General features: G+C 38.6%; 1 protein-coding gene across 10 annotated transcripts in view; it reads left to right on the top strand.

The window, feature by feature from the left end:
- LOC127456205 (FYVE, RhoGEF and PH domain-containing protein 4-like) overlaps positions 1–25,000 on the top strand; it is an 85,784-nt gene that overhangs the window by 51,149 nt on the left and 9,635 nt on the right. For 5 of the 10 annotated variants that reach the window (XM_051724577.1, XM_051724576.1, XM_051724578.1 and 2 more), the window contains 6 exons: positions 2,214–2,351; positions 12,206–12,368; positions 20,077–20,458; positions 22,926–23,015; positions 23,182–23,327; positions 24,877–25,000. The exon at positions 24,877–25,000 is cut by the window's right edge and continues 33 nt beyond it. In XM_051724577.1, coding sequence (XP_051580537.1) covers positions 2,214–2,351; positions 12,206–12,368; positions 20,077–20,458; positions 22,926–23,015; positions 23,182–23,327; positions 24,877–25,000 — 1,043 coding nt within the window. Of the gene's footprint in view, positions 1–2,213; positions 2,352–4,689; positions 11,294–12,205; positions 12,369–20,076; positions 20,459–22,925; positions 23,016–23,181; positions 23,328–24,876 lie in introns of those variants that run through there. The other 5 variants (XM_051724579.1, XM_051724580.1, XM_051724585.1 and 2 more) reach the window with 3 other exon arrangements.

The raw sequence follows: 25,000 nt of genomic DNA, 5'->3' as shown, positions 1-25,000 counted from the left end.
TTTTTTCATTATTATTCTGATGAATCCGTTACTCATTTTGAAGTCATTATTCATTCCTTTCAGAATAAGGTATCAAATCAAATCCCTTTATTGTCACTCAACCATATACACAAGTGCAACAGTGGGTGAAAGTCTTGGGTGCAGTGCCAAGCAACATAGCAGTATGACAATTACAATAAACACAATAAACATCTGATTTACACAACACAGTTTACACATCTTGTTACACAACACAATATACAATATACACCAAATAATATATAATATACAGTATACACAAAATATACAGTATAGCCCCCCCCCCCCCCCATTTTATTGGAAATAAAGTATTGTGTTGACATTCAGCTGTCAGTTGATAGTCAGTTGCTTGTGTGTTATTAAGAGAAGTATAAAATGTGAGTCCAGTCTGAGGCTAATAAAGTACAGTGCTGATATATGTATTGTGCTTGATTAAGAGCTCAGAAGTCTGATTGCTTGGGGGAAGAAGCTGTCATGTAGTCGGCTGGTGCGGGTCCTGATGCTGCGATACCGCCTACCTGATGGTAGCAGTGAGAACAGCCCATGGCTCGGGTGGCTGGAGTCTCTGATGATCCTCTGAGCTTTTTTCACACACCGCCTGGTATATATGTCCTGGAGGGAGGGAAGCTCACCTCCGATGATGTGTCTGGCAGTTCGCACCACCCTTTGCAGGGCTTTGCGGTTGTGGGCGGTGCTATTGCCGTACCAGGCGGAGATGCAGCCAGTCAGGATGCTCTCCACAGTGCAGGTGTAGAACCGTGTGAGGATGTGGCGGTTCATTCCAAACTTCCTCAGCCGTCTCAGGAAGAAGAGGCACTGATGAGCATTCTTCACAACGGCCTCAGTGTGGATGGACCATGTGAGTTCCTCAGTGATGTGGACACTGAAGAACTTGAAGCTGCTGACTCTCTCCACTGGTGCTCCATTGATGGTGATGGGACTGTGTTCTCTGTCTTTTCTTCTGAAGTCCACCACAAGCTCCTTTGTCTTACTGACGTTGAGGGAGGGGTTTTGCTCCTGACACCAGTGTGTCAGAGTGTGCACCTCCTCTCTGTAGGCTGTTTCATCATTGTCAGTGATCAGACCTATCACCGTCGTATCATCAGCAAACTTAATGATGGCATTGGAGCTATGTGTTGCCACACAGTCATGTGTGTACAAGTAATACAAGAGTGGGCTGAGAACACAGCCCTGTGGGGCTCCAGTGTTGAGGGTCAGTGATGAGGAGATGTTGCTGCCTATTCTAACCACCTGGCGTCTGCTTGACAGGAAATCCAGGATCCAGCTGCACAGCGAGCTGTTTAAGCCCAGAGCCCGGAGTTTCACATCAAGTTTGGAGGGCACTATGGTGTTGAATGCTGAGCTGTAGTCTACAAACAGCATTCTCACATAAGTGTTCCTTTTTTCCAGGTGGGAGAGAGCAGTGTGTATTGTATATGCAATGACATCATCAGTGGAGTGGTTGTTGCAGTAAGCAAACTGCAATGGGTCTAGTGATGGAGGCAGCACAGAGCAGATGTAATCTCTGATTAGTCTCTCAAAGCATTTGCTGATGATGGGGGTCAGAGCAACAGGACGCCAGCCATTTAAGCAAGTGATTTTGGATTGCTTTGGTACAGGCACAATGGTGGACATTTTAAAGCATGTGGGGACTACAGACAAAGAGAGGAAAAGGTTGAAAATGTCCATAAAAACACCTGCCAGTTGGTTCGCGCACACTCGTATGAAGTGGCCCAGAATGCCGTCTGGACCCACCGCTTTATGGATATCCACCCGGTATTCGGCTTCAGACACATCCCTAGCTAGTAGTACAGAAATTAAAAACTTTACAAACATTTTAAAGACCCCCACCTTGAAATCCAAATTGGAGTTTTGTCTGTTAACTTTGAGATCATCTATATGCTAGCTTACTCTTTAGTTTGTTGAATATCATGCTATCGTATAAGAACCACCATCCTGACACTGACGAGCAACAGGTAAAACATGGTTCATGATTTATGTCTGTGACGTAGACTACAAACTATTGCCTATTAAAAAAAAAAAAAAATCCTTCCCCTACCTGTTTCAATAGGAAATAAATCAACATTCATTTCATGGGGTCTTTAATCTCATACACAGAAAGACTTCTAACACATAGTTAAAAGCATGTCATCCTTTCCAAACTGCTGCCATAACACTCTTTCTCTCACCCGCAGCTGTTGACCACAGCAGCCCGACTGAGCAAAGCCGTCGCAGTGAGTGGTTGAGTCGTGGCTCCAGATTCAGTGACAAGAGTCACACTGGAGTAAATGGAAGAAGTTCAGGCCACCGGCAGCTACATCCCAAACCACAAGGTATAGACACATTTAAACAAAACACACACGCTCGCACAATTCCACAGTGTTGTCTACTGCTCATGCAAAGTTGCCTGATTTACCAGAAGTCATCAGGAGATGCTAAAATACACACTAATACACATTTCCCCTTTTCAACAATCCCTGAACTCTGAATGCTGATTTTTAAGAGAAAAGAGTAAAGACTACCGCCCCTGGAGTTGCGAGTTCGAATCCAGGGTGTGCTGAGTGACTCCAGTCAGGTCTCCTAAGCAACCAAACTGGTTGCTAGGGAGGGTAGAGTCACATGGGGTAACCTCCTCATGGTCTCTATAATGTGGTTCTCGCTCTCGGTGGGGTGCATAGTGAGTTGTGCGTGAATGCCGCGGAGAATAGCGTGAAGTCTCCACACACACCATGTCTCCGCGGTAAAGCGCTCAAGTCACGTGATATGATGCACGGATTGATGGTCTCAGACACGGAGGCAACTGAGATTCGTCCTCTGCCACCCAGATTAAGGCGAGTCACTACACCACCACGAGGACCTAGAGCGTTGCATAAGCAGTTTCCCATGAACACATTATAAATATATAAATATATATGTGTGTGTGTGTGTGTGTGTGTGTATGTGTGTATGTATGTGTGTGTGTGTGTGTGTATATATATATATATATATATATATATATATATATATATATATATATATATATATATACAGGTGCATCTCAATAAATTAGAATGTCGTGGAAAAGTTCATTTATTTCAGTAATTCAACTCAAATTGTGAAACTCGTGTATTAAATAAATTCAATGCACACAGACTGAAGTAGTTTAAGTCTTTGGTTCTTTTAATTGTGATGATTTTGGCTCACATTTAACAAAAACCCACCAATTCACTATCTCAAAAAATTAGAATATGGTGACATGCCAATCAGCTAATCAACTCAAAACACCTGCAAAGGTTTCCTGAGCCTTCAAAATGGTCTCTCAGTTTGGTTCACTAGGCTACACAATCATGGGGAAGACTGCTGATCTGACAGTTGTCCAGAAGACAATCATTGACACCCTTCACAAGGAGGGTAAGCCACAAACATTCATTGCCAAAGAAGCTGGCTGTTCACAGAGTGCTGTATCCAAGCATGTTAACAGAAAGTTGAGTGGAAGGAAAAAGTGTGGAAGATAAAGATGCACAACCAACCGAGAGAACCGCAGCCTTATGATTGTCAAGCAAAATCGATTCAAGAATTTGGGAGAACTTCACAAGGAATGGACTGAGGCTGGGGTCAAGGCATCAAGAGCCACCACACACAGACGTGTCAAGGAATTTGGCTACAGTTGTCGTATTTCTCTTGTTAAGCCACTCCTGAACCACAGACAACATCAGAGGCGTCTTACCTGGGCTAAGGAGAAGAAGAACTGGACTGTTGCCCAGTGGTCCAAAGTCCTCTTTTCAGATGAGAGCAAGTTTTGTATTTCATTTGGAAACCAAGGTCCTAGAGTCTGGAGGAAGGGTGGAGAAGCTCATAGCCCAAGTTGCTTGAAGTCCAGTGTTAAGTTTCCACAGTCTGTGATGATTTGGGGTGCAATGTCATCTGCTGGTGTTGGTCCATTGTGTTTTTTAAAACCAAAGTCACTGCACCCGTTTACCAAGAAATTTTGGAGCACTTCATGCTTCCTTCTGCTGACCAGCTTTTTAAAGATGCTGATTTCATTTTCCAGCAGGATTTGGCACCTGCCCACACTGCCAAAAGCACCAAAAGTTGGTTAAATGACCATGGTGTTGGTGTGCTTGACTGGCCAGCAAACTCACCAGACCTGAACCCCATAGAGAATCTATGGGGTATTGTCAAGAGGAAAATGAGAAACAAGAGACCAAAAAATGCAGATGAGCTGAAGGCCACTGTCAAAGAAACCTGGGCTTCCATACCACCTCAGCAGTGCCACAAACTGATCACCTCCATGCCACGCCGAATTGAGGCAGTAATTAAAGCAAAAGGAGCCCCTACCAAGTATTGAGTACATATACAGTAAATGAACATACTTTCCAGAAGGCCAACAATTCACTAAAAATGTTTTTTTTATTGGTCTTATGATGTATTCTAATTTGTTGAGATAGTGAATTGGTGGGTTTTTGTTAAATGTGAGCCAAAATCATCACAATTAAAAGAACCAAAGACTTAAACTACTTCAGTCTGTGTGCATTGAATTTATTTAATACACGAGTTTCACAATTTGAGTTGAATTACTGAAATAAATGAACTTTTCCATGACATTCTAATTTATTGAGATGCACCTGTGTATATATATATATATATATATATATATATATATATATATATATATGTGTGTATATGTATAATATTACTTGCCGTAAATATGAAATAAAAATGTTCTAGGTGGTTTTATTTTATTAAATTTACATAACTAATTAAAAAGGCATAAATATATATGCTGTCAAAAGGAAATATTGTTAATGGATGCACTGCTTCTGGAAATATTTTCCTTTTGGCATTATATGGAGGGAGCATTCAGCGAGGAGTTTTTGACTTGATATAACAGAAATCATGTTCTGAAATAAAAGACAGAATTCAACAAAGATGAATCTGTGACATTCACTTGACTCACTCTGACTAACATAGAATGGCCTGAAAACACAAACGGTATTTTGACAGACTTTGCTGGAAAAGTCAAACGGACGATTGAAAAACTTGCAGTCATCCATCTGGATAAAAGCTGACTGCCCTTCTTTATTCCGACCTGAATAGCAATGAAAACCCTGTCCATAGTCTCCCAAAAAAAAAAAAAAAAAAAAAATACAAAACAATAATGAAAAATAGCTTTGCCGTTCAGCTGTTTTTCAAATATAAAATATCAGTCGAATATAAAACAAAAAGCTTGAACATTTTAAAAAGCTCTTTAAGTGATTTGATGATTTCAGACAATAGTTTTATACTGCAAAAATAATTTTTATAATCTTTGTTTTATTTCCAGTATTAGTTATTTAACTTATCTATAAAACACCCTTAAAATGATTTAAAACAATGTTTGAGAAACAAAACTGCAGGTCAGATTTATGCTGCAACAGTCGAAAACAATTTGCAAAGGGGGTGTGAATAATGCAGTTCAACATCTATTTTCTGTTAATCTATTTAAGTTAATATATTATAACTATAGTGTTTCTCAGGTAAATTGATCTTGTTTAAAATGTCTCGTTAAGATGTCTTTAAAGGAAAACTCTTGTAGACCCCTACTAAACAAAATACGAATAACAGTCAGTAATTACACTCATTTAAGTCTCATCAGCCTTATGTACAACATAATACATTTCTCAGTTTCTTATCATGACACTCTTTATGATTCATAAAAATAAAATAAAAAACACTTTTAAAAGACCCTTTTACAAAAATTATTCGATGTTTGAGAGTCAGACTACATTTGTTGGGCTGTCAGTTTGTTATTGTGCGCAACCAACAAGGTAAATGCAATGGGAAGGTGTAGTCTGTTTTTGTATTATTTTGTGTGATCCAGTCTCTCTCTTTCATTACATTAATTCAGACCGCAATCTCATTCTCACCACTTATCAAATCATTTATATTGCTGTGGTGCTGAATATCAGTGCAGATGTTTATTTGTTTATTTATTTATTTTATTATTTAAGGACAGTTTTCATACACATGTTATCAGAACAGAACATCATGAAAATTATTTGATTCCAGTTTATTTATTTATGGAACTGGTTTGGACTGTGGGTCATATCCTGATTTTCCCTATATATTCATCCAGTTTCTTCTTAAAGGTCATAAAATAAAATGTAAAGAAAAAAGCTACTGACACACCTCATACACTACACTGAAATGAGACGGGCTGCCTATGTTTTAATCTGGATAGACTGGATGGAGTCATTAGCTCTGTCAGATTGACTGAGATTACTGTAGCTTTGATTGTCTCTACATGCTGTCAGCCAAAGTCATTGACTTACAGATGCACTTCATCACACATGGCGAGTGTCCTCAGGTTTCCTTACAACATACTTTAACCTTGTGGCGATTCCAAGTTTTAGCTTTCAGCTATAAGTAATAATTTACTTTTGACAACTAGTTTTACATCTATGAATTTGGCAGATTCTTTTATCCAAAACAATTTACAGTGCATTCAAGGTATAGGTTTATCACTATGTGTGTTCCCTGGGAAAGTAGGAGCCAAATCTGTCACCACTGGAGCTCCAGGAATCACTGTCCTGATTTAGGGCATTTGCTTACTGTTTGGGGTGTATTGGTAAAAGCTCAGGACTGTTAAGGGCTGTTGCTGCCGGCACGCTGCACGAGTGTTTGTAGCTTGCTAGCCTGCTTAGCATTGTTTATTCTTATACGTACATCGATTTATCCTTTGCCATTTTACTGCGTGCTTCTGGTTTTTCTACTGTTTCAACTGCGTGCATTTTGCCGCGTGCATCTGTTTTTTTTCTCCTTTTTTTCTTTCCGCTTGTCTACATCTCACGTCTCGACTACGTGCATTCGTTTTCTCCAGTGTTTTACATGGATTATTGCATCAATCTCGAACATCTGCTGATTAGGAACCCTATCGAACCACATCGATCTCAAAGCCTTGCCAATCAAAGACAACCATAACAAAAACAACTACAAACAATTGCGGTAAGTCATGGCATTTGCTCATGTTATTGCTTCCTGCATTGCATGCCACATGTTTACTATAGATTCTTCTGTCAGCAGTGAGGGATTTACATGTGATAAATGTAAGGAATTAGTCAGGCTGATGGAGAAGGTTAATGAGTTAGAGGCACACATCCGAAAGCTAGTGGAGGTCAGTGAGAAAGAGAAGCCGGTAGATACTCTTTCGGATGCGGGTAGTACAGCGAGCAACACACACACTTTGGTTCCAGCTCTAGAGCCCCTGCAGCAGGGTGTTTGTGTGATGTCTCGGTGGCATACTCGCTCAGCAAAGCAACACCACTCTCCCGTTCCTGTTAGGGTTTCCAATCGATTCTCCCCACTCAGTGATGCACCCACTGAGAATCATTTTGAAAGAGCCTTGGTCATAGGTGACTCTATTGTAAGGAACGTGGAAATAGAGACTCCAGCCACTATTGTTAAATGCATTTCTGGGGCTTGAGCATCTGACATCAGGTCAAATTTACAAGTGCTGGCTAATGCTAAACATAGATTTTAAAAAATTGTTATGTTAGCACTAATGATAATGTTAAAGAGGTTTGCGAACTTGCAAAAAAGTTGTCGGACACTGTGATATGCTTTGTCCCCCTCCCTGCTCGTGATGGTGATGAGGTTTATAGTAGATTAGTGTCACTGAATGGCTGGATGTCTTAGTGGTGTCCGGAGAATAGCATAGGATTTATAAACAGTTGGAAGAGTTTTTGGGGTAGACCTGACCTGCTAAAGAGAGACTGACTCCATCCTTCCAGGGAAGGTGCAGCTCCCCTCTATAGTAATTTGGCTCATAATCTTAATAATGATAGTTTTGACTAACTGGTGCCCAGGTCAGGAAGCAGACAAACTGGCTAATCCGAACATCTGCTAGATGCCTTGAGACGTCACACAGGTCACATAAACTACAACACATAGAGACTGTATCACCTATATATCATATAGAGACTGTGTCTGTTCCCCGAACAACCAAACACAAAACTCTCACTAAATTATTAGTATTAGTATAGATTTATTATTATAAAATGTGATTAAGGTCAAACTTGGAAGAAAAAAAAAATGAAGATAAACATTGTATAAAGTAGGGCTACTAAACATTAGATCTCTTTCTACCAAAACACTAATTGTAAATGAAATTATTACAGATCATAGTTTGGATGTGCTCTGTTTGACTGAAACCTGGTTTAAACTGGATTAATATATTAGTTTAAATGAATCTACTCCCCCAGGTTGTTGTTATAAAAATGAGCCGTGTCTGAAGGGTTGAGGAGGAGGTGTTGCTACAATTTACAGTGATGTTTTTGGTGTTACTCAGAGGACAGGAAATAATTTTAAGTCTTTTGAACTAATAATGCTTAATGTGACACCGTCAGATATAAATAAATAAAAAATCTCTATCGTCTTTTGCCTTGCTACAGTGTATAGATCACCCGGGCCATACTCTGGTTTCCTTGGTGAATTTGCAAATTTTCTATCTAGTAGTTACTGTGGATAGAGCTTTAATTTTTGGTGACTTCAACATTCACATAGATAATGAAAATAGCACATTGGGATTAGCATTTATCAATATACTCAACTCTCTTAGGGTCAGATAAAATGTGACAGGACCAACTCATCGCCATAATCATACACTAGATTTAATTCTGTCATATGGAGTTGATGTTGATACTATAGACATTCTACCGCAGAACGATAACATCACAGATCATTACCTCGTCTCATGTTTGCTGCAATCAGCGAATGTTACTCAATCTACACCACGCTATCATTCAGGTAGAACTATTCTTTCGACCACTAAAGATAGCTTAATTAATAATCTTCCAGAATTGTCTCACATACTCAGTAAGCCAAAAAGTGTAGAAGAACTTGATATAATAACGTATTATATAAATACAGTTTTCTCTAGCACTCTTGATAGTGTCAGCCCCCTTCCATTAAAGAAAATTAAGAAAAAAGACCTGCACCGTGGTACAATGATCACACTCATGCTCTCAAGAGAGCAGCTCGGAAAATGAAGCACAAGTGGAAGAATATAAAATTAGAGGTATTTCGAGGTGCATGGAAGGATAGTGTCTGTAGCTACAGACAGGCACTAAAAGCTGCCAGGTCAGCATATTTTAGCAAACTCAGAAAATAACCACAACAATCCTAAGTGTTTATTCAGTACTGTGGCTAAATTGGTTATGAATAAAGCGTCAACTGAACCAGATATTCCATCGCAGCACAATAGTAATGACTTATAAAATTGAAATAATCAGAAATAAAATTTAAACTATGCAATCAACTGTCACAGTACCTCAGAAAACAGTGTCTCATCATTTTCCTCAGGAGCAGCTTCAATCCTTCGTTGTCATAGGTCATGAAGAGTTAACAAAACTTATCAAAAAATCAAAAGCCACAATATGTATGTTAGCTCCAATACCAACTAGGCTCTTAAAAGAGGTATTCCCTGTATTCTCAGAACCTCTTCTTAATATTATTAACTCCTCACTATACTTAGGACATGTCCCAAGAAACTTTAAAATGGCAGTTATCAAACTGCTTATTAAAAAGCCACAACTTAATCCTGGAGAATTGGCTAATTATAGACTGATTTAAAATCTCCCATTTATGTCGAAATACTAGAAAAGGTAGTGTCCTCCCAACTATGTTCATTTCTACAGAGAAATGGTATATATGAACAATTTCAATCAGGATTTAGGCCACATCACAGTACAGAGACTGCACTTATCAGAGTTATAAATGACTTGCTCTTATCATCTGATTGCAGCTGCATTTCTCTTCTAGTGCTTTTAGATCTTAGTGCTGCCTTCAACACGATAGATCACGACATTCTCTTGAATAGGCTGGAGAATTATGTTGGCATTAGTGGACTTGCATTAGCATGGTTTAGGTCCTATTGATCAGACCATTACCACTTTGTCTGTGTAAACGAGGAATTGTCAAATCAAACAAAAGTATGGAGTGCCACAGGGATCAGTTTCAGGGCCTCTGCTTTTCTCCTTATGATATCTCCCAGGGGAAGCATGTATCAGGAATCATGGAATAAGTTTCCACTGTTATGCCGACGATACCCAACTTTATATTTCTTCTAAACTCAACGGAAATTCACAATTCTCCAAATTAGCAGAGTGTATCAATGAAATCATAGATTGGATGGCCAGAAATTTCCTTCTACTCGATTCCAACAAAACAGAGATACTAATTATTAGATCAAAATCCTCTAAAAATAAGCCGCTAAAATATAATTTGACTCTTGATAGATGTACTTTTATGTCATCTTTTACAGTGAAGAAATTAGGTGTTATATTTGATACCAATCTGTCCTCTGAAAATTAAATTTCCAATGTTTGTAGAACAGCATTCTTCCACCTCAGAAATATTTCTAAGTTATGACACATGCTCTCTGTTGCTGATGCTGAAAAACTAATTCATGCGTTCATGAACTCAAGACTAGATTATTGTAATGCATTACTGGGAGGATGTCCAGCAAGTTCAATAAATAAACTTCAATTGGTTCAAAATGCAGCTGCCAGAGTGCTGACTAGAACCAAGAAATATGATCATATTAGCCCCATTTTATTGTCGTTAAATTTCTTATTAATTTTAAAATTCTGTTAACTACATACAAAGCTTTGAATGGTCTAGCTCCACAGTACTTAAGTGACCTTCTGTCACGCTATATTCCATCACGTTCATTATGATCACAAAATTCTGGCTTGTTAATAATTCCTAGAATATCAAAATCCACAAAAGGAGGTAGATCCTTTAAATATTTGTCTCCTAAACTATGGAATAGTCTCCCTAACACTGTTCGGGATGCGGACACACTCACTCAGTTTAAGTCTAGACTAAAGACTCATCTATTTAGCCATACATACACCTAATTTATCCATCAACTCACAATTAGGCTGCTTTAGTTAGGTCTGCTAGAACCAGAAACATCTATCACAATCTATAACTCTGCATACAATTAAATGGACTGGTATATCTACATTAATATTATTCTGTTTGTTTCCTTGTCTCAATGAATCCCGAGGTTACCAGAGCCGGCCAGATCCAGTTCCGTTCCTGCTTGGTGTTGGACTCCACTGCTACGTGTCGCTGAGTGATGACAAAAAACTACAGCCGGTGCTAATCAGACATCTCTTCAGTCTTTTACGATGGGCTTCAGAGGATGAACTGATGCCAACTCCAACTGCAAGATATCGAATACTTCATATGCCACTGCCTGAACCTTGGATTTAGGATGGACCCCACCGAACCTCACTGAAATGACCTGCAGGTTGAACTGCGATGCACCTCATTGATCACTGCCTGCATCACCTTTGTCTATTGATGGACTGCACTCTTATAATGTAATACACAGACTATCAATTAATTGTCAACAAAAGCCTTCATCAGTCAACTAACAAAGGACAATGCGTCTTTGTGAACTTCTGCAGTTAATCCAGGATGGACTTCAAAGACATTAGTCATTAAGCTTAAAGTTCATAAAAAAAATGTTTTAATCACTAGACCTTAACACTTAGTTTAATAATTTTAAACCATGACCTGCACTGCACATAAATAAGTAATATTGTCATTATATTCATGTTGTTTAGTCAGAGGGGAACTGGCCCCCACATTGAGTCTGGTTTCTCCCAAGATTATTTTCCTCCATTAATCAACATTTTACGGAGTTTTGTGTTCCTTGCCACAGTTGCCTTCAGCTTGCCCACTGGGGTTATAAATACAATTATTATTTAATTACTTATTTTTATACACAATTAAAAATCATATTTAATCAAACTACACAATGATCACTCTAAGACTTTATAGATATTACAGTTTCATTTTTTTGTTAAAGCATGATTTTCTGTAAAGATTCTTTGAAACAATGTGTGTTGTGAAAAGCGCTTTACAAATAAAAATGACTTGACTTAACCGGAAGGTTGCTGGTTTGAGACACGAAAAGAGTGGGCCATCACCATTGTGCCCTTTGACAAGGCACTTGACCCCAAGTTATCCAGGGAGCACATTTGTTAAAGGTTCATACTGCTTTTGCTCTTAAGTCGACATTTGAATGAAAACTGAAATGTGGTTCAACCGGATCTGGTCATACAATGATCATTTAAGATTGTCAGATTTTATAATTGTTCACCAGACTGCAGCATTAACATGAGTACATTGTAAATTGCTCTTTGATTTCCTTCAGTGCCTCCAAAACCAGCACACCTCCAGAGTCCGGTGACAGAAGTCTCTATTCCACTTGGTACTGGAACGTCACCCATTAAACCCAGAATGGAGGGCGGAGGAGTAGAAGGAGCCATAGGAAAGGGCAGAGTGTCCAACCTCATCAGCCGCTTTGAAGAGAACAGGTACTTGTGTGAGATCTACTCCATTTGTTGGTGAAAAGCCAGCTTTACCTTTGCATCGGCCTGTCTTGTATCCACTGTATTGAGTTTTTATTATAGATATTCAGACAATGTCACAGTCCGAGTATGGAACACCGTTCTTTGGTTTGGATTTAGAGAGGCAGCTGGCATACGTTCATTTGCCTTGTGCTGTATGTGCCAGTGTTTGACAAATATATTTGCTAGGCTTTATGTTTCAACATCATAGGCCTCACACATCACTCTTCCCACAGTTCAGAACCACTGGAATGGACAGCAGCAATTAACTAATTTGACCACCAAAGATAACAATCTTAACTTGAATTCACAAGGCATATGTATTGTAGACACAGCAGTCTACATTCCTTAATATATATTTGTATATACTAATGTGTGTATATATATATATTAAAACACTGCGCCCTAATGTTAGAACTATAAAACAGACATAAAACAAGAAGGGCATGATTGCCAGATCACCATTTCATTGCCTCAGGCTAACAACAAACAATGACCTAGTATATATGACCTAGTATCAATAGCACAGATTTTTAATTAATATATTAACTCATCTTTATTTGAATACAAAATCCATGTGTCTCTTCTTGCGAATGAACATCTCAGCTTGTTGAAGTTTTGATAGCCTCTCTTTCTCGATTCCATTGAAATTAACCCTAACCTAACTCTAACCCCATAGGTCGCCAGTGCTTACACCATATCCTTTTTAGCGCTTAATAATGCATTAGTTACATGAACTTCAACGTGTTGATGCACGTTTTACAACTTGAACGTGTTGAAAATAAAAATCTAGCCTATCAGATTGCATGACTGAAAGAAGGAGCTTCTGATTGGCTTACTCATTTTGGTAAGCATGCTTACCATGGCCATTTGTAGTAGCGGGCATGACTTGCAGTGCAGTGTTGAATGAAAGGGCAGTAAACAATGCTTTGAATCAGAGAAAGCATAACATAAAGTGCTTCTACCTGAGGGTGGCGCCAAAGCGAATAAATGAATAACTGTGCTGCTCAACTGAGATGATAGATGATGAATTTGAATTAAAACAATAGTTTATATTAACAGTTATATTTAAATATTTCATAGTGTAATTTTTGTTTTCACCCTTCTGTTAAGTAAGCACTGCTTACTTAATGTCCCTGGTACAGTATATACAGTGCTGTGCAAAAGCCTTAAAAACATAGATATCTATATATCACAAAAACATTTGTCTTAAGATGGTTATTTTCTGCTTTATATATTAAACATGCTTGGTGCTTAGGCTTGCTTGACACCAGTGACAGCACATGATGAGGACACAAGAAAGTGAGATGCTCCAAAAGTGTCCATCTGATGCATGTGTACATTGATGCATCCTTAGAAAAGCCCTTAATATAAATCTATCTCATATTGACACATTAAATTGCAAAATGGATTGATGTGGACTGTAGGCCAATGATAGGCTTAAGTTCAATAATATGGAAATAAACAATATATTTCCTTCTAAAGACTTTGAACCCTAACCCGTATCGTTGCTTTATCGTCTGCCACAATAATGTAAAGCATTTGAATTATCTGAATCAAATCTGTAAATAGATTATAGATTAATCTGCATATCGTGTAATTACAATAAGAAATGTAATCATTTGACAGCCCTAATGTGTGTGTGTGTGTGTGTGTGTGTGTGTGTGTGTGTGTGTGTGTGTATGTGTGTGTATATATATATATATATATATATATATATATACACACTATATTGCCAAAAGTATTCGCTCACCCATCCAAATAATTGAATTCAGGTGTTCCAATCACTTCCATGGCCACAGGTGTATAAAATGAAGCACCTAGGCATGCAGACTGCTTCTACAAACATTTGTGAAAGAATGGGCCGCTCACAGGAGCTCAGTGAATTCCAGCGTGGTACTGTGATAGGATGCCACCTGTGCAACAAGTCCAGTCGTGAAATTTCCTCGCTACTAAATATTCCACAGTCAACTGTCAGTGGTATTATAAAAAAAGTGGAAGCGATTGGGAATGACAGCAACTCAGCCACGAAGTGGTAGGCCACGTAAAATGACAGAGCGGGGTCAGCGGATGTTGAGGCGCATAGTGCGCAGAGGTCGCCAACTTTCTGCAGAGTCAATCGCTACAGACCTCCAAAGTTCATGTGGCCTTCAGATTAGCTCAAGAATAGTGCGTAGAGAGCTTCATGAAATGGAAACATCACCAAGTGCAATGCAAAGCGTCAAAGACGATGCAGTGGTGTAAAGCACGCCGCCACTGGACTCTAGAGCAGTGGAGACGCGTTCTCTGGAGTGACGAATCACGCTTCTCCATCTGGCAATCTGATGGACGAGTCTGGGTTTGGCGGTTGCCAGGAGAACGGTACTTGTCTGACTGCATTGTGCCAACTGTGAAGTTTGGTGGAGAGGGGATTATGGTGTGGGGTTGTTTTTCAGGAGCTGGGCTTGGCCCCTTAGTTCCAGTGAAAGGAACTCTGAATGCTTCAGCATACCAAGAGATTTTGGACAATTACATTCTCCCAACTTTGTGGGAACAGTTTGGGGATGGCCCCTTCCTGTTCCAACATGACTGCGCACCAGTGCACAAAGCAAGGTCCATAAAGACATGGATGAGCGAGTTTGGTGTGGAAGAACTTGACTGGCCTGCACAGAGTCCTGACCTCAACCAGATAGAGCACCTTTGGGATGAATTAGAGTGAAGACTGAGAGCCAGGCCTTCTCGTCCAACATCAGTGTCTGACCTCACAAATGCGCTTCTGGAAGAATGGTCAAAAATTCCCATAAACACACTCCTAAACCTTGTGGAAAGCCTTCCCAGAAGCTGTTATAGCTGCAAAGGGTGGGCCGACGTCATATTAAACCCTATGGATTAAGAATGGGATGTCACTTAAGTTCATATGCATCTAAAGGCAGATGAGTGAATACTTTTGGCAGTATAGTGTGTGTGTGTATATATATATATATATATATATATGTGTTATATATATATATACACACAGTTGTGCTCAAAAGTTTGCACACCCTGGCAGAAATTGCGAAATGTAGGCATTGATTTTGAAAATATGACTGATCATGCAAAAAAAACTCTTATTTAAGGATAGTGATCATATGAAGCCATTTATTATCACATAGTTGTTTGGCTCTTTTTTAAATCATAATGATAACAGAAATCACCCAAATGGCCCTGATCAAAAGTTTACATACCCTTGAATGTTTGGCCTTGTTACAGACTCACAAGGTGACACACACAGGTTTAAATGGCAATTAAAGGTTAATTTCCCACACCTGTGGCTTTTTAAATTGCAATTAGTGTCTGTGTATAAATAGTCAATGAGTTTGTTAGCTCTCATGTGGATGCACTGAGCAGGCTAGATACTGAGCCATGGGGAGCAGAAAAGAACGGTCAAAAGACCTGCGTAACAAGGTAATGGAACTTTATAAAGATGGAAAAGGATATAAAAAGATATCCAAAGCCTTGAAAATGCCAGTCAGTACTGTTCAATCACTTATTAAGAAGTGGAAAATTCAGGGATCTCTTGATACCAAGCCAAGGTCAGGTAGACCAAGAAAGATTTCAGCCACAACTGCCAGAAGAATTGTTCGGGATACAAAGAAAAAACCACAGGTAACCTCAGGAGAAATACAGGCTGCTCTGGAAAAAGACGGTGTGGTTGTTTCAAGGAGCACAATACGACGATACTTGAACAAAAATGAGCTGCATGGTCAAGTTGCCAGTAAGAAGCCTTTACTGCGCCAATGCCACAAAAAAGCCCGGTTACAATATGCCCGACAACACCTTGACACGCCTCACAGCTTCTGGCACACTGTAATTTGGAGTGACGAGACCAAAATAGAGCTTTATGGTCACAACCATAAGCGCTATGTTTGGAGAGGGGTCAACAAGGCCAATAGTGAAAAGAATACCATCCCCACTGTGAAGCATGGTGGTGGCTCACTGATGTTTTGGGGGTGTGTGAGCTCTAAAGACACGGGGAATCTTGTGAAAATTGATGGCAAGATGAATGCAGCATGTTATCAGAAAATACTGGCAGACAATTTGCATTCTTCTGCACAAAAGCTGTGCATGGGACGCTCTTGGACTTTCCAGCATGACAATGACCCTAAGCACAAGGCCAAGTTGACCCTCCAGTGGTTACAGCAGAAAAAGGTGAAGGTTCTGGATTGGCCATCACAGTCTCCTGACCTTAATATCATCAAGCCACTCTGGGGAAATCTCAAACGTGCGGTTCATGCAAGACGACCAAAGACTTTGCATGACCTGGAGGCATTTTGCCAAGACGAATGGGCAGCTATACCACCTGCAAGAATTTGGGGCCTTATAGACAACTATTACAAAAGACTGCACGCTGTCATTGATGGCTGACCCTGCGCTCTGACCATAGCTTGGCTGGGATATGTGAAAACAGTATCCCAGTCATACTGTTTTTTTTGTTTTTTTTTAATTAAAAAAATTATGATTTTTGAATGTCTGTTCGGGAGACGTTCTTTTCACAGTCATGCTGCAGTTAAAATTAGTCTTGCTTGAGCATTAAGTGTCGTTTCAAGTTCTGGCTCTCGCGTGTGGGTGTGTTTTTAAAATGTCAGTTGGTATTATTAGTTAGCTGCGACATAATGTATGATAATGTATATAGGGTGTCTTATTCATTGTGAAACTGTGTTTTCTTAATGGCATGAATCACACTGAAGGCCTAGACTTTAAATGCACAGCCCGCCGCTGTACATATATATATATATATATAAGTGATACCTTTTGTGATGCTTTGGGCACACAAAAGCAGTCACTGTACATGTGTGTGTGCATTGTCTTTAAGTATTACAACCTGTATATTTGAAGATGGTATAAAATAGTCAATATGTACACACCTGTGACTGCATATCAATTGAATTCTATAGTAATACACTGCAAAAAAATTACTGTGTTTGACGGATGTAAACAGCCCACATTACTTGGTGGAAGAACTGATAATTGTGATTATTGTTGATATGTTTAATTATTTGTTGAACACTGGTGATTTCTTTCACTAACAATATGAATGTTTACATGATTTTAGTGTGATAAAATCACTTACTAACCTTTTCTGTGCAAAGTTATATCCAATTTTACAACTTTGTTGCCATGACAACGTGGCTTATTACTTAAAAATATATCTCATCATCATGTAGTCTTCATCTGCTGTCTGTAGCTGAGTATTTAGTCAGGAAACTGAGTTTATATGAAACCATATGCCCACTGTAACAAACAAGGTTGAACCATGAACTGAATTTCTTCTCAAATAAATCCATGCAAGCTCCTGGAAAATTTAGTTTTTCCTGCTGGTCTAGTGCAACTGTGTGTGACTAAGCTCAGAAATGTAAGCTATGAAGAGGCAGAGAGATAATGAGTTGATAAGCCATTAGCAGTGGTACATCACTCCAGCAGCTGCTGACCAGAGAGCCATGACCCCAAACAACTGCAGAGAGTCGCTTTACAACCACACAGGGAGAACAATGAACAAGCAGTTTGCAAGAAATCTATACCACTTTACATGTGTGGCTGCATCTGAAAGCCTAAATCTGAAATGGATTTTTTTGTTTAAAGCCCTGGATCTCACAAAAAATATTAATACCAGATTTAATTATTCCAGATTAATAAAACAATGCTTCATTACTTCTGTTAGCTATAATCTTTGCATCAGATAGATTTGAAATTTTCTACTCATACACTGAACTAAATAATGTATAGCACATATTAATCCATCTCAGTGCTCAAGAGTATGACAGTGTATTAACAGCCGTCTATAATCATGAGTGTCAACTGTGGTGCGCTGAACCCTCATATCCAGATGTCCATTCTTTGTCTCACAGGAAACACTATCTGATCTAGAGGGGAAAACAGCGTGAGGTTTGCCGAATATGTGTGTCTGTTTGTGTGCATGAACACTCTCTATATTGTTTTTTTTTTTTTTCACATTGATGTCTTAGCTAGTTTTGAATGAATTATCTCTTTCCAGCCTAATTTGTGCAGTTTTTAAGATTGTTTGGAATGCACAATTTACTCATGTCCAAATCAGTGACCGGTATCTGCCGGTGTTTTTAAATGATCATTATTGGTCTGAATTTTAACAAAAATTTCCCCCAATGTAAAGTCTTTTATCTGCCAAGTTTCAGAAGTAATGAAAACATTCCATCTTGTTTTACAGTAAATAAAAGATGCCTGTACAATTTTACATCTATTGAACACTGTTTACACCACTGTCACAAGTTTTAACTGTATATACTTTTATTATTGCCCATCACATCTGTATTTAGCGATAACATAAAAATAATTATGGTTATTATCTATATTGGTCACAATTTTTATATTGGTGCATGCATCCCTAATATAACTGGTCCTTGCTCAAATAAATTAGTTTTATTACACAAAGGCTTTCTGGAGTACTTGATTCTGATTGGTCAATCATGGCAATCTGCAGTCAAATATTTTTTATATTATCTGCTAAAATGTACAATTGTCTGTCGTCCCAGGCAACCAATTTCCTTCATAGCTGTACTTCTTTCATGTTTCTCGCATCCCTCGACAGTCTCTGTCTACTCGCATAATAGCATCATTTCAACTCAAATCAACAGTTCATGTCATTTATTTATCTATTTGTTAAGTGCCGTGTAATAAGCAGAATAAAATACTGTCAGTCTTTATGGCAAAATAAAGACCATCAGGGTGACACAAGGTTGATAAACCTGATCACCATGCCTGGGTTTATTTTGAAATATTGACTTGCGGACTGTACATACAGTATAATCCCTTACATTATTTTATAATGTTGTAGCACTGTTTCTGAATGCATTTTGTTCAAATGAAAAATACTGTCTCGTTCTTGTGTGTGTGTAAATGTGTGTGCTGGCATGTTGGCATGTATTCTGAAGTAGGCCAGCTGTGTCTCTTGGGAGTCTTGTCCTGCTTCTCCTCTCCTCCTTTCCTCTCCTCACCCTACCTGTTCCTCCCATCCTCCTCCACTCCTCGACTGACACACACACACACACACACACGCAGACAGCTGCCCCATGCGACACAGGAAGTATGTTCTACACTCATATTTTTAACACCATCACACACTAAAAGGCAACACATTTCTTTCTCTTCTGCTCTTTCTTTTGCTCTCTCTGACACATAACATGCATGAGCTTTGTTTTAATAAACATCAAGATTTAAGGTCAACATTCAAATGAATTTATAAGGAAAAGTGTCTATTTTAGGAAGTGTGACTGATCACCATTTCTTTATTTTATTTTTTCTCTTCAATTTTAATCACCTTTTTGCCTGAACTAGTTCATGTTAAATGGTCCTGTGGTGTGACAAATGCATTTTTAAAGGAACACATATATGAGCAGATAAATACTGAATGCACAGTGCTGTTTAAAATAGTTATCTGAAGGAGTTTTACCACTGACTATATTCATTGTAAAGCTGCTTTGGAACTATTGTGAAAAAATGTTGCCGTATAAATGGAATGAAAATTGCATTGAATTGCGCATAGCATGTCACACCACAGGACGTCAACTTCCCAAATGTGAACTATGCAGATACAGTTGATGATGAAATTTAGGGTTGTTTGCTGTTCAGTAGAGAAAAGTTTTACTCTAGAAAAGGTGACCTTCATCCACTCTCTCTCTCTCAGTCACACAGACAGTCGGAGGGAGGGTGCTCCTTTGAAGCAGGTCAGCAGATCTCCTAACTGCAGCCGGGTGCACAAGAACTACCAGAAACAAGAGCAGCTGACAGAATCCAACTCCACCACAAACAGCCCATGTCATGCTCTGAAAGCTCCTAATGGGGTTCTAGCCCAAATGAACAGAGAAGGTGACAGGGTTCAGGACCAGGATGGAGTTACAGACACTTCAGTTCCTGTTCTGAGGATAGACACGCATGGACTGGTCAACGGAGATGCAGCAGTGGACAGTATGGACGGGAACTGTATCGATGTATCTCACAGTCATATAGACAGGAGCGAGGAGAATGAGCAGCAATGTGTTGTGATGAACAACATTACAGAGCAGAAGGTAAGATCTTTTTTTGTGTGTATATGTGAATGTTTGGAGTTGTGGATAACCACTATAGTTATTTTCAAAGTGTTAAAACACTTTTACACTATTTCTTGCTTTAAATTCAACAACAATTTAAAAAAAGGAATTGCTTCATATGCATTGCAAGGCTATAAGTAAATTTTGGAACTTGCACAAGGGAGCGTTAACACTCCTGTTAGTAGGCCAAGTGGACACTACTATCAGCTGATGCTATAAAATGGCCAAATATTGACAGATTTATCTGTGCATGGTTTGGAGGGAATCATTGGAGAGTACTAAACACTGTAATGTACTATAGATATAAAGTATTTTGAGCATTGTGTAAATCTTTGTCTTTGTGTAAGTGTTTTTATGGAGTCAGTAGTGTATCTGCGGGTGTCTGGGTTTGTTTTGCTCACTGACAGTTAGTTATTTGACACCTCATGCCCGGCTGAGTTATGTGCAGTCGCTTCTGCCAGTTTGACATGCTGATGTCTCTCTTTTTTTATTTATTATTTTATTTTTTTATTTAACCTGCTGTCTTTTAAGCCATATTTAATTTTCTTTGATTTAAACATTGTACACAGAATTAAAATGAATGCTTTTGCCTTTCACTTTTTTCAGAATCTGTAAATCTAGATCCAATACAGACTGAAGTGACACTGAATTGTTCCAAAGACTTTATCTGAAATATTTTTGTCTTGCACTGTACATTACCTTGTTTAAAGTACCTGTTTAAAGGAATATTCCCAGTTCAATACACGTTAAGATCTATCGACAGCATGTTTGACATGCTGTCCATTACTATTACTAATTACTACATAATTTCAACGTGTTCCTCAGTTTTTTAAAAAAAGGTAAATTCTCGTCCCTTTTAAAAAAATAGCCAATAGTCTTTACTTTGTCACAACTGTGAACCATGATTAGCTACTTGTTATTGCTAGTCAGAAGTAGGTAGTATTTGGGGGAGGGAGAGAATTTGATTGGACTAAATCAGTAAGTGCCAGATGAGTCATCAATATTTGTGGTCTGTTTTTCTCAGAGAGACTGCCCTGCTGAAAAGAGCAGCGTTGCTGGTCACCAGCTTATGTTGTGTTTTGGGTGCTGGTCCCAAAGTATGGGATGCTGGTGTACTGGCGTCTTCACTAGGCTTTTAAACTAGCTTAACCAGCTTCATCAGTAAGACCATGCTGATCAACCAGCTAGACTAGCACCAAACCAGCACTAACAAGCATAAACCAAGCTAGACAATCATGAGAACTGCATGCTGGTTAAACTGATCTTTACAACATGGTGCAAATTTACTTGTACATACTTTAAGGCCAGTTTTGTCAACTTGTAGGAGTATCTATACTATCATATAGATGACCAGCTAACCAATCTGGACTTAAAACCTCAAAACTCCAGTTTTAATTTCATTAGCTCTTTGAATGAAACTTTGTCGTCATTCATCATCATTCTTCTTCTCTGTCAACTGCAATACAAAAACAACCTCGTTACTTGTTTCCTCTTATCCATCCTTTCATTTCCTGTCTTCTGAGGCTTATTTCAACAATACACCTTTTGTGAAACACTCTTAGCTGTGCCAAGTGCTAGGGAATTTGGAAGTTAACTCACAAGCTTGTTTCTTTCATCAGCTCATCAGCTCAGGTGGAGGGTGTCATTGTTCAGAAGTCATTTATGTGAGCTGAGGTTGTGAATTCTGATAAGAAGAGAGAAGCTATGTGTCCTCAAAGTGGTGACAGAAATAAAGCAGCACTGTTTGTGGTCAGTGAGCATCAGGAAGTTTCTTTAATAGACCTCAGTGTGTGTGTGTGTGTGTGTGTGTGTGTGTGTTTGAGAGAGAGTGTGGGTGAACGTGTTTGCCTGGGTATCAGTGTTCATGTGTGTAATGGTCGATGGGTGTGATAGAGAGAAAGAAGGACAAATGTTATGGTGAGGTGTTGAATGTACTGTAGGGGGAGGGAAGTCCTCCTGATTTGGCCCTTGACCTTTACGTTCAGAGTTCTGTTTCCCTTCAGCTGCTCTTTAGTGTTAGTTCCTACCCAGCAAAATCCATCAAAAATGTTGTGTATAAAGTTAAAATTAGCTTCAGTCTCAAAACAATAGGCAACATGAATTATTAATTGTTCCAGAGCAGAAAACTTTGTAAGCAGCCTTGATAGTTTTCAATTAAAATAGCATTTTGAAAGATGTTAAACACTGGCATGAATGAAACATTAGTTAAATGAGAGATATGAACTATATTTAACCTAGAAATATGTCACATTACAGAAGTAAAATGGGTTGCCAACACTGTTTTATGTTGAGTTTAAAAATGTACTAGAGTGGCCAAACATTTCCTCAGAATTGAAGACTATTGCATGGAATTGCATGGAATGCATATTACATTTATAATTTAAGTGAAACTCTGGTATCAGAAACTACAAAAGTTACATTTTCACTGATTTCTTCCTATGTTTAGGAAACAAATGAAGAGAAGCTTTACAAGATAGCAAATGAGCTTCTACAGACAGAGAAGGCGTATGTTGCACGACTCAACTTATTAGATAAAGTAAGTGCTCATTTCATTTTCTCAAGAGGGCACATATACATTAATTTTTAGTACCAGCTCATCCAGTTATTCTTTTCAGTCTGAATGACCTCAGTCTTGTGAGGGCTAATCTGAAAAATGTTAATTAGGATGCACACACTCATACATCTCTAAACGTTCTGTGCAGGTGTTCTGTGCCAAGCTGATGGAAGAGGCCAGAAAAGACATGTTCCCCATCGAGGTGGTGAAAAACATATTTTCCAACATCTCTTCCATTAATGCCTTCCACAGCCAGTTTCTTCTGCCTGACCTGGAGAAACGCATGGGGGAATGGTAAGACATTGAAAGTTCTGTCATCACTCACCTCTGTTGTTCCAAACCTTTCCGACTAACTTTCTTACTTGCTACACAAAAGGAGAATTTCTGAGGAATGTATTGACCACTGTTTACCCTGTAATGAACATACCTCTTCTGCCATTACATTCCCTTGCTTCTGTATATAACAGATTTGTATTTGTATATTGTACATACGTGTGTGTGTGTGTGTGTGTGTGTGTGTATATATATATATATATATATATATATATATATATATATATTGTCTTATTGTGTATTTCTATATATACTTTATTTTCTATCCACTTTTTATTATTATTCTGTTTTTATTTATTATTATTTTTTGTGCACTGGAAGCTTCTGTCACCAAGACAAATTCCTTAAAAATAGCTGATTCTGATTCTAAAAGTGAAGGAGGACTGGGTCTGCTTTACCATAAAGGATCATAAAAGTGGTCAATATGACCCAGATGAAGCTATATAAAAAATTTTGTACGAGGAACACTTATTATATACTTCTGTGGTGCTATTGTGTAATTTTGGAGCTTGACAGCACTAGTCCTCCTTCACTTTTACTATCAAAAACTAATAATAATTACAAAATAGTACATCATCTGCTGTGGATTGTCCCACTTATACCATGGTCACTTGCCAGCACTGAAAAGTTACAGCTGACATTGCTTTTTGCAGCACTAATTTCGACTGGAACTATAAAAATAATGGTTGACTTAATCAACGGGTCGTTTGATCCCATTAGATTTCTGCCCGTTGTAAATCAGACTATTTATACAGATTATCTAATTGAATTGATTAAAATAAATACAAATCTGTACACACCTAGCTATGGATTAATGTGCCACCTAGCCATGGATAATGTGCCAGTGTCACGTACTCACCCCATCCTTTTATTGCCGGACAGCGAAAGATGCATTTGATAGGTCCTTCTCTCCCCCTCTGTGCAAAACTTAGCTGGATATCAAACCATACGTTCCTTACAAACCCTATGGATATGTAAGAGGAAAGTGCAGGTGCATTTCTAATTATCTCCAGGTCAGACTCAGTAATATGGGACTGATTAACACTGGTGTCTCTTAGTTTTTCCTATAGTGCTTCACAGTTGATTTAAAGACACCATTGCATGACTTGATGTTGTGATTTGAGATTTGATCCCGGCTCTGTGACTCATCAACAGAGGCATAGAACTATTACAATGTCTCATTACAGAGGATAGCAGAGTAGGCGCATTAATATAGAACATGATTATAAATGACTGCAACTCCTCATTTGTAAGTCGCTTTGGATAAAAGTGCCTGCTAAATGAATAAATGTAAATGTCAATATAACACATGTATTCCAGACAGTCAGAATTGAGTATTAGAATAGAATAGACCATGGTATTATTGAAGGGATTCTTTAAAAAAAAAAAAAAAAGCTCCTTCCTTAAAGAAAGTCATATGGGTTTTTAAACAACATGAGGTTGAGTAAATGTTCATTTTGGCCTGAATTATTTTGATATATGTTCTTACTATGAGACAATTTCCCCCCAGGATGTCAACACCTCGCATCGGGGACATCCTACAGAAGCTCACTCCCTTCCTGAAGATGTATGCAGAGTATGTGAGGAACTTCGATCATGCCATGGAGCTGCTGAAACAATGGACAGATCGATCA

The sequence above is a fragment of the Myxocyprinus asiaticus genome, chromosome 18 (assembly GCF_019703515.2).
Source record: "Myxocyprinus asiaticus isolate MX2 ecotype Aquarium Trade chromosome 18, UBuf_Myxa_2, whole genome shotgun sequence".
Taxonomy (NCBI): Eukaryota; Metazoa; Chordata; class Actinopteri; order Cypriniformes; family Catostomidae; genus Myxocyprinus; species Myxocyprinus asiaticus.
This window is presented reverse-complemented; position numbering and strand designations above follow the sequence as displayed.